Source organism: Polyodon spathula, chromosome 7, assembly GCF_017654505.1.
Source record: "Polyodon spathula isolate WHYD16114869_AA chromosome 7, ASM1765450v1, whole genome shotgun sequence".
NCBI classification, from domain to species: domain Eukaryota; kingdom Metazoa; phylum Chordata; class Actinopteri; order Acipenseriformes; family Polyodontidae; genus Polyodon; species Polyodon spathula.
The window spans coordinates 19,058,164-19,076,973 of NC_054540.1; the positions used below are offsets into that span (position 1 = coordinate 19,058,164).

The 18,810-nt window shown below is 35.9% G+C and overlaps 1 protein-coding gene across 2 annotated transcripts in view; it reads right to left on the reverse strand.

The window, feature by feature from the left end:
* Window positions 1-18,810, reverse strand: part of LOC121318309 (cAMP-dependent protein kinase type II-beta regulatory subunit-like) — a 34,123-nt gene that overhangs the window by 12,869 nt on the left and 2,444 nt on the right. For both annotated transcript variants that reach the window (XM_041254829.1, XM_041254830.1), the window contains exons 2-8: window positions 16,399-16,434; window positions 9,267-9,319; window positions 8,472-8,555; window positions 1,627-1,733; window positions 1,194-1,347; window positions 595-696; window positions 419-493 (exon numbers count right to left, since the gene is read on the reverse strand). In XM_041254829.1, the coding sequence (XP_041110763.1) occupies window positions 419-493; window positions 595-696; window positions 1,194-1,347; window positions 1,627-1,733; window positions 8,472-8,555; window positions 9,267-9,319; window positions 16,399-16,434 (611 nt within the window). The remainder of the gene's footprint in view (window positions 1-418; window positions 494-594; window positions 697-1,193; window positions 1,348-1,626; window positions 1,734-8,471; window positions 8,556-9,266; window positions 9,320-16,398; window positions 16,435-18,810) is intronic.

Here is an 18,810-nt window from a genome sequence, read left to right on the forward strand (position 1 = left end):
TTACACAGACCTGTTTATATCCCATGTACCAATGACTATACACCAACATTTAACACACCACACGCAACACATAACAGATAATATACACAGGGGCAGGCACTTTGTCACAAGGGGTGATAGCGGTGGACTGAGCCTAAATACAATTGGGCATTTCAAATTGGGAGAAAAACGGGGTAAAAATGAATTGACGACTACTAAAAAGAGCAGTATTAAAACACTGCTCTTTAATTTTCCCTATTAGTTTTCTTTCTTTTTTTCTCGCACTCGTAATGTGCTGTCATAGGCAAACATGAAACCCGGTTTAAATAGTGGCCTGCTTTATATCACAAATTATGCCTGCACAGCAATCATGATATAAAGTGGGTTCATCTGTATATTAACATTCCACATTTTAAAGTACATATATAAAAATATAAACCTGAGCAATAATGCGTTCTCCATCCTTGTACATTTTGGATCCTATTACATCAACCACTTTCATTCTTTCAGATGGCTACAGAAAAGGAGGGAAAAAAACATATTTCACATAAATGTGACAGAAATTTATTCTAATAGTTAAATGTAAAAAAGCACAAAAATATTAGCAATACTAACTTTTAGTGATTTAAGCAACGGCAGTGTCTCAATGAATATTTCATACATTCTCTTCTTTTTGGCATTGTTTTTCACAATGATTCTCCGGAATGTTAGTCTGTCCTATAATTCATATAATACATAAATTCAGAGTTAAACATATTAAGCAAAATTATCTTTTGTGTACATTCTACTCAGATTTTTGGTATTTGAACCATCTACTTTCAATAAAGCAGTTCTCAAGTAGAGTAAATGTTAATAAACACATACACATGCAATCAAAATGGCTGCTCCTACCAGAATTGTGTAATAGTGCTCTCTACTTAAAAAAGTAAGCCTGCTAGTACTAGCATTACATTAATCTCTTATCCCTTCACATGGAAATGTAAACAACACTTTAACAAATGGCACGTCTGCCTAATTCTATTTTTGCGTTACTGTTTTGATACATAAAGCAGGTTACACTAATGCTGCAATGTATTTACTCAGCAGCAAATTAAAGTGAAAAGCAAGCCTCAATAAAACTGTCCTTTCAACTCAGTCAGTTATTTTAGACAAGTTGTTTTTTTTTTTTTTAAATCACAGTCTGACCCATTTTATGATAAATCCCAATGACTTACCAAACCCCATAAAGCACCAGGTGAGGTAGCAATGATTGTGGCTGCTCTTGGAGTATTGTACATTAAGGCCAGCTCCCCAAAACTTCCACGGTTATTGTAGGTACCAATACAGCAATCAATGCCATCTACTTTTACACTGATGTCATATGTTCCTCTGTAAACAATACATTACATATTTATGGTAGGCTTTGCTTCATCTGTTTCTCTTTATTTTGGCTTTTAGGAAGAGATCTACAAATTTAAAATAAAATACATTTTCGAAAAATATTACTTATGTGATTTTGTTAGACTTTCATGCAAAACATTTAAACAAAAACAGAAAGGAAAACAATCAAAATAATCATAGCTAACATAACTTTAGAAGTATGATCACTTTTGGTAAGTAAAACTGCACCCTTATTATAATAATATACTGTGAAGAATGCAATCATACCTTTCAATAACATAGAAATTATCTCCGTCATCATCTTGATCAATTACGTGTTCACCAGGACTGACTAGCCTCTCAAACATGGCATCCAATACCTGAGACATCTGTTCCTGTTAAGAAAAGCAAAATCAGTTTAAAGCAAGACTAAATAATTACGGTTTACAGTCCGGAATACAAGATATTCTGGTACAATTATTATCAGTTATCAAACATCCATATCTGTTAATACAAAAAACATATGTCAGTGACATACACCCTCCACCATGACTGTAAATACAAAGTCAGAGCTGTAAGTATATGTAAAATATAGGTTTGACACAAAGGCAGACAAACATTCACCCTCAATTTAAGATACCCTCAATAAATTGTGCTTAATGAATGTCCTAAGCAGGTTTTATCACTAGACTAGCGGTTCTCTATGTAAAAATGTGTGGCAGACAGGTGTGCTAAAGAATGTCCTTAGCAAGTTTAATCACAACTGGGTAAGTGGTTCTCTTGATATAAAAAACAAATGTGACACAAAGATGGTCAGACAGACATCTTTCATCTAGGCCTACTCTAGATTTTGATACATGTTTTAGCTTTGTGTACAAATATGAACAGCCCTTTTGTATTAAATTTAGCATGTCAATGATTTCTATTTTATCAACCTCGATCTGCAAATTAATGTGTTGTCAGCCAAACAGTTTAAGCTCAAAGGAATTGCCTAAATCTAATGCAAAGCCAATTAAAATGCCTACAACATAGATACTGTGAACAGTTGCTAAATGAAAAGGCCTCCAAATTGCATGGCAAACTACTTTGTCGAAGACATGCATAGGGACATGTTATTTGACACCATAAATTTGATATATCCTTCCATAAAACACATTTGATTTATTTGAATTGCAGCTTCACAATTAAACAATTAGAAATATTCCAAATAAATCAATCTAAAGAGACTATTGGGAATTAATATCTAAGAATTGGATGGTTTATCAAAGTAAACCATCAAATGTATTTCATTTGAAATTTTCTCCAGACACAGCTGCAGCATGGAAATCGGTGGGAAGATCTATTGCCAGCGGGTTCCCACCTCCTATTATGGAGAACCAGAGGGGGCAGTGGGTTGATTCCTAGGAGGCAAAGAGTTCTATCTCTGCTCTCCCATTTCTCTCTCAGATGAAGCTCACCACTTCAGGGTGAAGTCTCCACTCTGTGCTGCTGGGGACTCCCCTTGAGAGGGGTCCGCTGCACAGTTCGTCACCCAGGGCAGAGTTGTCTCTTCTGGTGACACTGCCCAGCCCTACACCTAGGTGTAGCTAGAATGTCCTCCCTGTGGCCAATCTGCACTCATAGCCCCCTGGGGCACCAAGGGTACAGGCAGGGCAGATGGCACCAAACGTTCCTGCAATGGTGGAAAACCGCTGCCCAGAACTTTTAACAACTGTTCCGAGTCTGCCAATTGCCTGGAACAGCGACTCTTCTTCCTCTTCCGCGGAGAACGGGAAGAACCAGAACTAAAGGAGGATGATAAAGACCATGAGGACGGTTTCCTGCCTGGGTGACTTTCCCGGGGGTACATCATCCGCTCTCCCTTGGCACAGAGCCATGGGGTGAAGATACAGCCACCACTATAAGAAAGAGTGATGGGGAAGAGTGCTGAGCAGGAGTAAGGGATGCAGAGCGCTCCTTAGAGCTGCGGGATAACCCTTTCTCAAGAATGCACTTGGAGAAAGGGGCACAAAACTTCCAGAAGCTGCAATTAGCCACAGCCTCCTTGGTGTGCTCTGGCCCCAGGCAGGAAGAGCACCTACTGTGCTTGTCCTCAATGGGAAGACTGGCTTTGCATGTCTCGCAGGGATAAAACCCAGGTATGATGCAAGTAGTAAGCAATGCAGTGTATAGTATATAGCTGTACAGTCTCTGCCTCACTCTGCTTATAGATATTAACCAGACGGGTCAAGGCCATCGGTTCGGTACCGGGTCGGTTTGGTGACTTTAGCACCAGGTCAGTACAGGTACAATACCAGGTTGGTTCAATGACTTTAGCACCGGGCCGGTACAAGTGCGATACCGGTTCGGTGACTTTAGCACTAGGACGGCGCCAAGTCGGTACCGGGATGGTACTTGTTCAGGTGCGGTAACCTCAGTCCCAGTATGGTACTGGGTCGGGAGTGGAAAGGGTCAGTGACCTCGAGTACGGGTACACAGGTTTGCTGTCACCGCGGATGGCAATGTACAGGGTTGCTCACCTGTAAAAGCCACTGCCAGAACCACTCAGTCAGTACCACACATGAGACTGAGGGAAACCTGTTTGTTAGCAAGGACTAACAGCCTTTGCAATGGCGATGCTAAGAGGCTGTCACCAAAAGGCATCAAGACATTGTGGTTGAGACTGCAAGCAACCACAACTGAAGCGAATATCTTGATCGTGTGCAGTGCTGTGGAGCCCAGCAGCTGCTCTTGCTGCACGTGTGGGGAGCCCATGTTGGAGACTGGCCTGCGGGTAGTATCTGTAAAAAACACAACAGAAAATACTTTCTCAACAAAAAACAGTAATTTAACAATTACAGAAATAATATAAAACATCTCGAATTGTGCCAAATAGTAAAAACGAGAAATAAAATAAGCTCCAACCGGAGCTATGCAGCCTTGGGGGAGTGCATGTCTTATGTTACCGACTTATGTTACTGGATCCCTGGGAAGGAGCGACGAGAGCTGCTGGCTTCACGTGGGGCACAAGGCATATCGCATATAATTTGTGTAAAAACACAATAAATGTGAATATATAAGTAAAATAGAGAAAATAAAAAAGCTTCATCAGAATTTGACATATACTCTCTAAATAAAAGAATGCAGCCTAGGTGTGACAAAAACCTCCACACCATACACACTGAGATACTCAGTAACTTGACAAAAAATGTCCATACACTGTCTTCTTCTGATCAGAAATAAATGAGACCCAATAAAACACTGTTTGGTTCCGATTAGAAAAAAACGTTTTCTGCATTTACCCATTCTGCTATAAAATCTATCAAGAAACAAAATAAGCAATTATTTTGCGATCAAAAGATCATCTTTTTATTGTGGCAGGGTGAAAGCCCTGCCTGTGCACAGGTGTAGGGAATATTGGGTTGGCAGGAAGGTTGTTAAATTGCTCCGTCAAAGCACGTGGGAGCCGTAAATTGAATAAATGATTAATGATCAATTAGGCTCCAGCCACAGGTGTATAAAAAGGGCGAACACAGATGTTAATGTTACAGTAAATGTCGGTGAAGGTTAGGGTTTTTGTGTTTTGCAGTGTTAATATAGGGAGAATTATCGTTGGTGTTCAGGGGAGTTTTATGAAGCCATGTTTCATTGTAATTGGTGGCTCGGCCTGAAACCACAGTATTTAAAAGTATTGTTTTGTCTAACTGTTTGTTTATTTTGGCCATTGTGCCGTTGTTATTTTCTTCCTGTCTTTTGTTTATTAATTATTATTCAAAGTACGCAAAAGCGTTTTAACCTCCTTCCTGCCAGTTACCAGCCTCTGCTGTGACTCTACTCTGTCACAGCTAGTTTTACAGAATCTTAGTAACAGCTATAGAAAGTAGGGAAAGACTATTAGCTTTCAAACAAATGAGAGAAAGTGTCCTCTCTTTGTTTAAGTTTGGCGTTTCCACTGTTTATATGAATACTGAAAAAGTACCATATTAGGCATGATGCATGAACATCCAAGTTTGAGCTTGTTTTCCCCCTTCTGTCCTTCTTACTACAGAAAGATCAAAGAATCAACATTTTTACAAGTCTGAAATCTATGGCCCAGTTCTGTCAAAGTTTTACCCACTTCAGGCTTCTTATTGAATTGAATACATGTGCTGCATCTTGCACCAGTGGATTGTATTCAGAATAAACAACAAAGGTTTAATTCAAGAGTTTAAGTTTTTAAGATTTGGTTTTATGAATTAAAAGTTTCATTGGTCTAGGAGTGTGGTGGGGGGTGGGGGTGTATTGGTATGAAACCCTGCCCTCACCCCCAGCTAAAACAATTTGGGGTTTAAAACATAAAAAAGGCCTGTACCAAAAAGATGGTTTAACTCTTTGCAGTCCATTTATACAACGCTTGTCAGGCGCATCTGGTCCAATTTATTTTCAAAGGCACCGTTTATTTTACACACGCCGTTTAATTCCCCCCCCAGAGTAAAACAGGTTTGAAAGGCACTGAATCGCAAAAGGACACTCAGTACTGTATCTCCAGCCAAGCGCCACCCCATGTTCACTGTATTTTTCACATACCTCTTTATAGACGTGCATTCTGATAAATCCTCTCCTGACCACTCGTTTTATCACCAAACTCCTCATTAATGCAATCCAAGTCATTATTTTATTACTATAACATCTCAAAATGCTCTGCAAATGTCTGTGATATTCTTTGAGCGCTGGATGCAGAAGCAGCTATATCCTTTGTTTATGTCAGTGTTATCTCTGTGGGGCTATCAGATACGCCCTTTTTTTCGGCTCCTATCGATCTCACTCGGCCATTGAAAGGTTTTCTCTGCTTTTTCCAGAGAAAAAATTACTAGAGACCTGTGATTTACGTCTTTTTGATGATGTCGGGAAAGTAAATTGTAATGTCGGACCTGGTCCGATATAGGACCACAAAGGGTTAATAGGTGTTGATATAGCAACATAAGACGCAATAGGCTACTTGATAGATTTTGTAATACAGAATTATTACAAAATGCAAGAGACCAAGCTAGTACTTGCATAAAGTTCAGTGGCTGCGTTTACAACAAAAAAAATAGCCATACCTTTCACGTTGCCAAACCTTTTTTTTTTTTTTTTTTTTTTTTTTTTTGCCAAATCACTAGATATGGAGTTTTCAACCAGGGGTACGTGTAAAGGTCATAGGGGGTACGGAGAACTACTCAGAAATGCATAAATAAAAATGAAAGTAAAAGAAAATAATTTTTTAATACATTTTTTTATATGCATCCAAAGACATGAAATTAAGTTTTTAAAAATGAAGCCTACTGTTTTTTGTCTTAAACCAGCAGTTTGTCAGTCCCAGATTGTTGTGAAAAATTATACATAGACACTAAATTGGGGGAAAAAATGTGTTAAAATCAAGATTGTTTTGCCTTTTATTGCAACTGTAGTACCATTTAGACAGCGAAAATTGTAAAGGGTACTTTAGCTGAAACCTCCTGACAGAAGGGGCACAGTTTCAAAAAAAAAAAAAAAGTTGAAAACTCCTGCACTAGACAATATTACCATCATGTAAAAACTACCAATTTTAATTAAAAAAAAAATTAAAATTGTATGCAGTACTCTGACAAATAAATGAATGCAATTTATAAAGTCAAATATTGAAGCAGGTTATCTATTTATAGTCTACTGGTTTATTTAAAGTTTGAAACAACGACAACAATAACACTTCTACTACGACTACTGAGAGGTCACATGTTTGTGGAGTGCCTCAGCTAGCAAACAAAAACTTTAACAAACAGTTCCTTAAAATGCTATTAAATGTTTTAAATGTTTTTTTCTAAAGTAGTATGGCGCCTTTTGATTTAAAAATATTTAGATTTTGTTTTATTTGTTAAAACTTTTGTTTTTTCTTTCATGGGGTTTCCATAAGGGTCAATTTACATGTGAAATGGCGTTGCACGTGCACATTTGGGAGAATTACTTGGGTAAATCAGGTATGTGGCCAAAAAAAACAGCCAAAGAGAGGATTAGGGTAAATCTCATTTACTTGTGTTTTTCAAGTTGCAATGTATATTTTTTAAAACTTTACTAACCACATTTTCAATAAAATGCACGTTACTTTTAAATATGTAATACTTTTCATTTTACTGAAATTAAAATTTGATTTCAGTGTTACTGTAACTTCAATAAAAACTGATCAGATTCATTTGGCTTAGACTCCTGATAATATGAATTGCTGATATGCTGGTCCATAGATATTTGTATTAATGAGGAGCTGACTATTTTAAATGTTAATATTTTAAATATAAATAAATACAAATAACAACAGTTGAACAAAACCTTAATTTCTTCAGTACTGTTGTACCATGGCATAACTTACATTTAGCACTGCAACACCTATATGTATAAGAAATAAACAAATCCTAGCGAGCCTTGTGTATTTTAACTTGTGGTTATTGCACCACTACATACATGATAAAAATAGCACCTCTGTAATTGTCAGATTGTTGCTTTATATATAAAAATACAAATCACTTGGGGATATGTAATTAAAAATGGACAATGAGACTGCCACGCATCAAATTAGTACTAACCAAATTGGCACATGCGCAGATCTACCGACCGACTCCTACTGTACACTGATATTTGTTAAACACTGCACCCCTAGATTTTGCACAGCTTTTCATTACTGAAAATTTGAAGTTGCTGGCTTGGTTTCTGAGATATTATCAGTAATAGATGCCAGGCTGACAATTCATGCAAGCTCCCCTTATAAGTTCTGCAATTAATTCTGTGCATAAGCGCACTGAGGGGCCTTAAGTATAGTGCACAATGCGTAGCATATCCTCGCAAAGTTTTTAAGTGGCCTTTTGGTTTACTTGGTTGGAAGTGTAATGATACGTTTTCATTTGTTGTCAGAAATATTTGTGTGTGAGAGAGAGAGAGAGAGAGAGAGAGAGAGAGAGAGAGAGAGAGAGGTAGGGGAATGGGGAGATGTTACACTGAAGCCACTGCTGTGTGTGGCAGCAAAGGTAGCAGCAGACTTACAAAAACATATCCGCTAAGGGACACTTAATATATTCAGGAAAGTCGCAGATAAACAGGTTTACAATGTTTAATACATAAGTATCTCAATGTAATTTTAATTCAGAAATTAAATTATTTGACCTTACCGGGTCTAAGTTTTTGAACAGAAGAATATCTTTGCATGTTTCCTGCAGTCTAATTCTTTGTTCATCTGCTTTGGGATAAATAATCTAAACAAAAGACAGTCAGAGTTATTGTTTTTAAAATGATTGTAGCTAATGCAATATTTCCATAAATCTCACCCATCATGCATGTGAATTAGCTATAGAAGTAGCACCTATGCAGTTTTGAAAGAAGCACATACCATTTTTTATACACACACACACACACACACACATACATATACATATGGTCACTAGCTGCAAAGCTTGTCAGATGGATAATTAATTAATGACATTTAGTAATGACACAAAAATGGATTATAACAGTTGGGAACAACTTCACTCTCTAGGTGAAATTTCAAAGGAAGTGCACGACTACGTAAAACTGAAGCACACAAACAGAGCTCTCTAACTTACTATGGTATCAGATAAATTTGTCTTTCAAAACTGCACATGTGACCTACATTTCGAATGGAAGTGCACAACAGGTTTATGGAATTATTTAATTAGCCATAACCAAACCAAGTTTAGTGCTTTCCAGCTACTTACTAGCACTTCAAATAATTTTACTTGATTTACTGTTCTGTTTTAATTACTTTGAAACATTTTAAATATTTTAACATATTTTAATAAATCTTTAATTTTATTTAACTACTTTATTTACTTATATTCCTTAAAATATATTTGTAAAAAAGCAGAGCACTGAGTTACTTCTCAAATAATTCACACAAAAAGGGGTTATTACAGGTACACTTTGGATATAAATGATCTGGTTTTTACCTTGGGTTCTGCATCTTCATCATCATCATCAGGATTGATGGCTTCAGCACAAACTAAAAAAGGAACAGGGTTAAAACAACAGAAATACATATTTTTGTAGGAACTTTCAAAAGATTAATTATCTCATATTGTATATTAAACATTAATCGGTGGTTTTGATTGGTTTGTGAATTGTAAATTACAGATACTGTAAATGTTAAAAGCATGGTCCTCATTTGCTTTAGTTGTTTTTTTAATAGAATATTTGTTGAAAATGTTCTCAGTAGCTGAACGTAAACATTATCCAGTTAAATTTATATATTAAAGTTTGTGTTATTGATATGGCTAGTGGTTTTAATCTTCACTATCATATAGGTTCCTCATCATTGCAACAGTGTGATGATTCTGTACTCAAAGTTAACAGACTACAACCACAGGTTTCACGGAACGCTACATTTACACTGACAAATACAGACATGAATTCTAGTTATTAATACAGTTAGTTATTTGTTGTTATTTCACAATTAACTACACAACAATTGCAAAAAAAAGGTTTCATTTTACAAAACAAAGTGCAAACAGAAACTTAAAAAACCTCTAAGTCGTGTGCATAAGGGCATCTATCAAGCAAATAAAAAAAAAAAAAACACACTCCACAGGCTATGCTCCTGCTGCCTTCAAACCAAAACTAAAGGCTTACTACTGTGCTGAATACCTCATTTTCAGCTAAACATGGCTGCTCATTTTCAATGCTTTTTCTCAGGCATAGCTAACCAAAGATACTCTCTTTATTTCTATTCTACTAAATCGAATATCTTTGAGCCATCCTTGGAAGTATTTGCGCTACGTAAAAAGTCAAACAGCATTCAAACACAGAAACTCGAACCGCTATTGAAACAATCTTTAAAAATGTATCAATGTTCTAGAAATGTGTTGGCTGCAAAAAAACATAACAAGCAGAGTGACAAATTCAGCGACATTTTCAAGTTTGTAAACCTTTTAAAATTATGTTGACATACTATTGAAAATAAACATGCGATTTCCATATTTTGCTGCCTTTAAATCAATAAATCGTATATAAAAGTATGACTTTACAGTGTAAAACGCTGTAAAGAAAATAAAATGCATACTTTTCACTGAAATTGCTAGAAGCTGAAAACAACTTTTGGTTTTTGCTTACAAAATCAGCTCTCGGCTCGCCAACGTCCACCATTGCTACAGTACACATTCCAAACACACTAATTTTTCACAATTCCCAAAATATTTTTAAGATGGAAAAAGGTCTATAGAACGAACACTCCCACCCCTGGGTATACGCTACAGCCAATGGAAGTGAATTACCTAGCAACAATGTTATGTACAATATGAAGGAAGGCAGGCACCTCACAGATTATCACTGCCTATATGAAGTATTCACCCCTGTTAGACGTTTTCACAGTTTCTTGTGTTACAACATGAAATCTTGATGCATTTAAATTAGATTTATTTTCCTCTGATTTACACAACCTACTCAACACTTTCAATGTGTGAAAAAATGGGGGTGGGGGGTGAAAATACAAATCAATTTAAAAATAAAAAAAAATGAAAAGTCTTCACTAGATAAGTATTTACCTCCATTGCTATGACACGCCTAAATAAGCTCAGATGCAACCAATTGCCTTTAAATTTACACAATAAGTTAAATGGAGTCCATCTGTGTGCAATAAAAGTGGTTCACATGACTTCAGATTAAATACACCTGTCTGTAAGGTCCCGGAGTTAGGTAGTGCATTCAAAGCAAAGATACTACCATGAAGACACAGAAGCTTTCAAAACAACTCCAGGATAATGTTTTGGAAAGGCAAACATCAGGGACGAGCATAAAAATATTTCAAAGGCACTGACTATCCCTTGGAGCACAGTCAAGTGTGATCATTAAGAAGTGGAAGGTATACGGCATCACCCAGAATCTGCTTAGAGCAGGCCGTCCTCCCCCAAACTGAGCACCCAGGTAAGAGGGGCATTGGTCAGAGAAGCCACGAAAAGGCCAATGACAACTCTGAAAGACCTACAGCGTTCCATGGCTGAGATGGGAGAAACTGTCCATGTGTCAAAAATAGCTGAGGTACTCCTCAAATCTGGCCTGTATGGAAGAGTGGCATGAAGGAAGCCATTTCTGAAAAAAGCCCATGTAAAATCCTGCTTGGAATTTGTAAAAAGACATGTGGGAGACTCTGAAAAGATGTGGTAAAAGATTCTGTGGTCCGATGAAACAAAAATTAAACTATTTGGCCTAAATGCAAAGCGTTATGTCAGGTGCAACCCAAACACAGCACATCACCCAGGTAATACCATCCCTACTGTAAAGCATGGTGGTGGCAGCATCATGCTATGGGGATGCTCTTCATCGGCAGGGACTGGAATCTTGTCAGGGTAGCGGACATAATATCCTCACTGAATTGTTGAAAGATGCCCTTGCTTAAGGACATTAACATTGTTATTTTACTGTCTGAAGGTATTCCCTGGCTGCTGCCTCGGTGTCTGGTAAATTATTCTATAATTTGTAATGTAGCTAAAAATGACCAAAGCTTTTACATCAAATTGTCACCAGCATACAAAAAACGAGAAAAACTACAAATACAATTATCACCAATAACTCTTGAAATAAATTCCACAGGTGCTGATTTCACATTTTGTAACTACACTATGTGTTTTCCACCTTTCTGAAAAGTTTTGCTGATAGCACTTTGAAGCTATGTAGTATTTTTTTTTTAATTAACTAAAAAAGCAGAGTTGCCCATTTTGCACCGATAGCAGACTAAATTTACAAATGACATCACAGTACTAAATCTGATTATATATAGTCATACTACAGCACACAACATATAAAATATAGCTATAAAAAAGTATAGAATTATTAAGTCAGTATGAAATATTGCAAGATTCATGGTTCAGTCAATACAATAAAACCTTTAATAATGAGCACCCACTGGCTAATGGAAAATTAATATAAGGCCATGTAATATAAGAAAATAAGGCCACCCCACTATTACAGACAACTGCAACCATTTGCACTGATGCAACCAACATACACTGCTTACTGTAGTTTTTAAAAGAAAATGTGAAGCATTGGTTTCTCATTTGCACATTTGATTAAAAAACATGATCCTTACTTTTTTCCAATTACCAGTAGGATTGGAAATCACAACATATTAAAAAGATGCTCTGCATATTATTAAGTTTTAAATTGGTATATAAATTCATCCATAACAATAGTACTTTGCATTAGTTCAATGGTTATAGTGGAGTTCAATGCTTATTGGTATTTAATATGAAAAAAATGTGAATCAAATTAGACAATAATATTTTAATAAAATATTACCTTCTGTAAATAACACCTTTTATTTTCCGATACCTGCTAAGCTTGGTTCTCGGGATTAAACCCTAACACAGCTGGGACTCTGCCATTAATTCACAAGTTCTATTTATTCTTAGCTGCTTGATGTCAGGCACAAGCTTATTTCCAACTGTCAGATGAGATAATGGTACCTCAGGTGTTCAAAAAAGAAAAGGCCATAGGCCAATGACAAAGACTATAAGGTGAAGGAACATGTTTTGAAGGTAAGCCTGTTGTCATGATGCTGAAGTTGCATCTTTTCCTACTCATTAAATGCTAAGCAAACTATACTTCATGGTTATTTTCTTAAAAGCATTGAAGGCTTAAGAAAGTAACTTTGTTAGTAACTTGCCTAAAATATTACATGCCAGTCAATGTAGATCATTTTGGTATGTTGTTGTTTTTACTGTTTTTGATATGTAGTTCAGACAGTGAAATGAAAGTGAAAAAAAAAAACAGAAATATGGAACATGTCAGCAGATCAGATATATAATTTAAAAAGGTGTCCTATTGCACGCTACCAACGTGCAACGGCTGGGTCAGGGTTTGTCGTCTTTTTAGCCGATTCAGTGGCGTACCAGCAATCAGGCCTTAGTGTTTCTTTAACTGAATTCTGATACTCCGTATTCTCAACTACTAGTTTGCCTGATAGATGCATTTATTGATCTCACTTTCAGGTCTTAGTTTGACCACTTCTCTATAAGCTTTAATTAGTCTGTCTAGCTTTCAATAATTTCTTAGCCTTGCAGTATTTCTATAGAAACTGTGTGATCAATTATTATATTTAATTTATTTACTTATTTATTTTGTGTAATGAATCTTTAGCATTACTACAAGCTACAGCAACCAGAGAAGCAGTTATGAGAAAGTAGAGATTTTTTCCAACTGCTCGCATCTGCGAAGAAGGCTGATTCTCACGTGCATGGGCTTTCTTGAAACATGTGCATTTGAATGTGTTGTGTATTTGAATAGCTGAAAATTATTTGAAATATTAACATAATCCCAAGCATTAAAAACAATTAATAAGTGATTAAAAAATAGTTGCCCTGTTGCAGGCTAGCAATGTGCAGTGGCTGTGTCAGTAATCAAAAAGTGAAAGTCCCACAAAAAACTAAATGGCTCTAAACATATATGCCACAATCTAAATTGTGATATACATACCTATAGTATGTACACAAATGAAGTATGTAAATCATTTTATAATGTGCTTGTACATTAACTGCTACAAACAGCAAGAGAAGGCATCCTATTAATATATGCCTTTTTCATGACAGCAGCATCCTAAATGACAATGCTGTTAATGAAGTTTGGATCAATAATGAAAACTGCACATGCAGATAATGATCTCCCTTTTACCAGTATTTGAAATAGGATATTAGTTTGACGCAATTTTACGTCACTGGGTTCACTAATGTAAATGTACTTCCTGGTATTTGCAAGAGTAAGCTGCCGTTTCATAGGATATTTACTTCAAGGTTGGCACTAAGAAATAAATTTAAAATAAAAACAGAAATGTATAAAGTTTTCATTTTATGATCCAATTTTCCTTTGACAGGTCTAATACTTTCAAAAGCCTACTTTACTGTATTAATATTTTGTCACCAACAAAAATGGCCAATTCCATTTGTTACCACTTTTTATCAACATATTAATAATTAAATATGGCATTTGAACATAAATATAATGTTGCTAGTTAAAATAAGTACATTTAATAATCATTACCACAATTTTTTTTTTTTTTTTTTTCAAATCAGATTCTTGTTGCTGTAATCATAAGTAAAGCACCTGAAGACACTTCAAACCTGTCATAATGTTTATAGACATCACTTGGCTCATTGCTGGCATTAAAATAAGCAGGAAAACCTAATAATTATATTACAACAGCTCAGAAAATTAAATGTCCAGCACAGTTGTGAGAATTACATTTACAGTCTTCCACTAACACAGTAGTTCAGTCTACAAATAAAAGGTGTTTTGAAAAGACCTGTTTTAGCTTATTGCTGGCATTTACATTAACAATAAAAAATATAAAACAGTTTAGTAACAGTGCAGCACTGTCATGTGAGAGTAATCCTATGTACAGTACTCCACAAATTAAAGTTTAGCGTTTTACTGGCATTATAATAATAACCAGGATAAAATATGAAACACGGATAAAGGCGTGTTGACTGACTCGTTGCTCTAAAACAGGTTCACTGCTATATATTACCAAATTGTCATTTAAATAGCGCCCCTTTTAATGTAAACACATAATTAATCCTCTCAATTGATTATTTCCTAACTCTGCAGTACTATTTGCAAGATTTAAAAAGAGACGTGTCTCCAGACAGAATCTCTTTATGAAACCAACAGTGTGTAGTGCAGTTTACACAGTAATCAATTTCATTTAAAGATTTTATAACTAGAAAAATAGTTTTGAGGTCATTTCTTCGTCGTCAGAAAATATAATTAAATTAAGAAACAGTCATGGTTTAAAATTGCCTCGAGCACAGTGCCTTAGGTCTTAGTTTTTCAGCATAGAAAAATGCAGTGCTTTGCCATTGTTGCCATCTATTTGCTTTCTTATTCTCTAAGTGTTTACAATTGGCATTATGTTAATGGTATTGGCTCGTACATGATCAAGCGAATTACAGCAAAACTAAGAATACTATCGCACCATCCTCATATTGATAATCAGATTTCTTTTAGCTCTGTTACTGAAACATTGCTTTTTTTTCCTTCGTTGGTGCAGCCGCTATGTTGAGTTTCAGCAGAGACACTGAGTAAAGTCACATGATGAATAAACTCGCAAAAAAAATAAAACAAATAATGGGCATGGTCTGTCTTCTTCAGTTACTATACACTTAATTGTGTATTTTCGACTAATGTGCTGATTACATTTTTACCAGTTTCAAAACGCTTCAGATGAGTTCTGTAATGGTCGTTTTTTAAAAGTGAAATAAAACAAAAACCGTCAGTGTATTGTGATTTTTATTTATGTTTACTGGAGTATTTATACATTTAAATAATGCAGGAAGATTGTGCTTCACTGATTTAAGTATTCAATTATACAACGAGTTAAAAACTGTAAACTCTGTGAGCAGCACCCTCTATAGAGGCAGAATCGCCAGACGCCTCGCCCACCCTGTCCCAGCAGATTCGCTGGTGCCCGAGCAAGCGCTGCACTAATGTGCCGTGCATTTATACAGAGGGAAATCAGAGAATCAGCTGCAAGACAGACACAAATATGCTTAAGTTAATGTTTTGTAATAATGGTCTCAAAATAATAGGTTTACCTCGAGGGGCTGTTGTCTCGATTGAGGTTGATATTTATGATAATAACTTGCGAGAGTTAGTAAACTGAGTGCGAAGGTTGTTGCCAGTTAGTGAGAAATGCGCGCATTTTAGCCTTAGCGGGAACGCTGGTAAGCAAGATTTTTTTTATTAAGCTTTGAGAAGCTTCAGCAGAAGTAGACAATCAAAATATCACCTTCAAACCATTTACATCTCATCAGAAGATTCTTACAAAGGCTCTGTGTTACTGATGCCCAACACTGGATGACAATACAGTATTACTTAAAATAAATGAAGCAAACCAACCCCATAAACCAAATAAATCTATTTTGTGGACAGTATTAGCTTTAATTTGAGGGGTCTCAAGGGCCCACAGTGAATTACTTATTCTGAATTTATATCTCCATGTCAAAATACATAATATTGTACAAATGATATAATGGCAAGTGATATTAATGATTATGTGTATGAAAATAATCTTTTAAGTAACTTCTTGAAACATACCTGATGCTCTTCTTGTAAATCTGTTGATAACCGGGGCTGAAAAAAATTGTAAAAGGTATTTTAAATAAATATGTAAGTAGCTTTTTGTAAGATATGAAACAAACCGTTACAGTAGTTTCAAGATAATTTGTCTGGCATAGCGGCCATTAAATATGAGAATAACTCTGCAATTCAAACATATAAAAAAGTGTTTGAAACACTTTGCATAACATTTATATACAGAATACAATATTTAAATTAAACTGACATAATATTCTTGCAGTTATTGTTTGCAACATCAGTGTAGCATAAATATGTATATAAACCTTGTTTTTAATAAAGGACAGAACAAATGAAAATATTAAAAAATACCTGATATTAATACATAATACACAGACATCGTATTTTGTTACGAGGAGCTGGGATTTGTTCTGTTAAGATTAATAATTTTACAGCAGGTACAGGTGTATAGTTTTCCAAGTCTGTATTACTCCTATTGTTAAAATTACAGAATTCAAGGTATCTTATACCACATTTACACTACCACAATAATCTGCAATCATCACAAGTTGAATATACTTATCATAAGAACATAAGAAAGTTTACAAACGAGAGGAGGCCATTCGGCCCTTCTTGCTCGTTTGGTTGTTAGTAGCTTATTGATCCCAGAATCTCATCAAGCAGCTTCTTGAAGGATCCCAGGGTGTCAGCTTCAACAACATTACTGGAGAGTTGATTCCAGACCCTCACGAGTCTCTGTGTAAAAAAGTGCCTCCTATTTTCTGTTCTGAATGCCCCTTTGTCTAATCTCCATTTGTGACCCCTGGTCCTTGTTTCTTTTTTCAGGTCGAAAAAGTCCCTTGGGTCGACATTGTCAATACCTTTTAGAATTTTGAATGCTTGAATTAGGTCGCCACGTAGTCTTCTTTGTTCAAGACTGAATAGATTCAATTCTTTTAGCCTGTCTGCATATGACATGCCTTTTAAACCCGGAATAATTCTGGTCGCTCTTCTTTCCACTCTTTATAGAGCAGCAATATCCTTTTTGTATCGAGGTGACCAGAACTGAACACAATATTCTAGATGAGGTCTTACTAATGCATTGTACAGTTTTGACATTACTTCCCTTGATTTAAATTCAACACTTTTCACAATGTATCCGAGCATCTTGTTGGCCTTTTTTATAGCTTCCCCACATTGTCTAGATGAAGATAATTCTGAGTCAACGAAAACTCCTAGATATTTTTCAGAGATTCCTTCTCCAATTTCAGTATCTCCCATATGATATTTATAACGCACATTTTTATTTCCTGTGTGCAGTACCTTATATCTTGCTGTCAATTTGTTCAAGAACAAGCAACCATTTGACAAGACACAAATTATGTCTTGGTTTACCTATATCCCTTTGCTCCCGTTTTATTTGCCTATGTAGGAAAACCTATGTGTGACATGACCTCAATTCTAGCCCCAGGGTCTGAATGAGATATGTCCACTAGTAGGGCACTCACAGGAACAGGAATTCTGAGCTGCATGAAAACACTAAGGGACGATATGCATTAAAAAAGAAATCTTTAGAAATATATTTAACCTCCAAGTTTTGGCATATAGTGTAACTATTTAAGAACATGTGATGAATAGGTTGACACTTAATACACTGATTATTCAAATGTGGGTTCATGTGAACGAAAACAAAGCAATTCAAGGGGCGCAATGCAAGGGGAATGACATACCTGATACAATGGGTTTTAAACCTGATGTAATATGCATGTGAAAAGGTCTGTGATGAGGTTAAAACAGTGGCAGTGGGGGTGCCCAAGTGGATCATCTCACCTCAATATGGCAGCCATATAGGGTCAGAAGTTCTTGTCAAGGTCAGTGACATCTTTATCAGATCAGGGTCAATGTCAAGGTCCCCAATATTTTTAGAATAAAGTATATAACCCTGCATATGAAGTCACTACCTCAAATGGTGCAGAGATATGAAGGTTTGACATTGTGTGGCAAATTACTGGCACAAATGGGTTTATATTTCATTTTGGATTCCCACAATCAAACTCTGAGAAGCAGAGGATAGAATAGTGTACTGAGTATGAAGATAATATCTCAAAGCTTTGTCTATCATTCACAAACCGAAAAGACACATCTACCCCATTACAGAAGCCAACTTCAGTCAAAGTGATTAGGGTTATTAGGGTTGCAGCAGTGCTATGCTAATAAAGTTATCAGGGTTCTGTTTTGTTTACTATATATGCTTATCAAGATAGCTTACTCAGAGTAGTCTCAATTGCGTATGTGTTATCGCTGTTATTGGATGTCTGTGGACTATAACTACTGTAATAGCATTATCACAATAAAAATAGACAGTAATGTTGGTTTTCATTCAAACTCTCTATCAGCAAACATTAATCTCCATAAGATGTAAAGAAAAATATA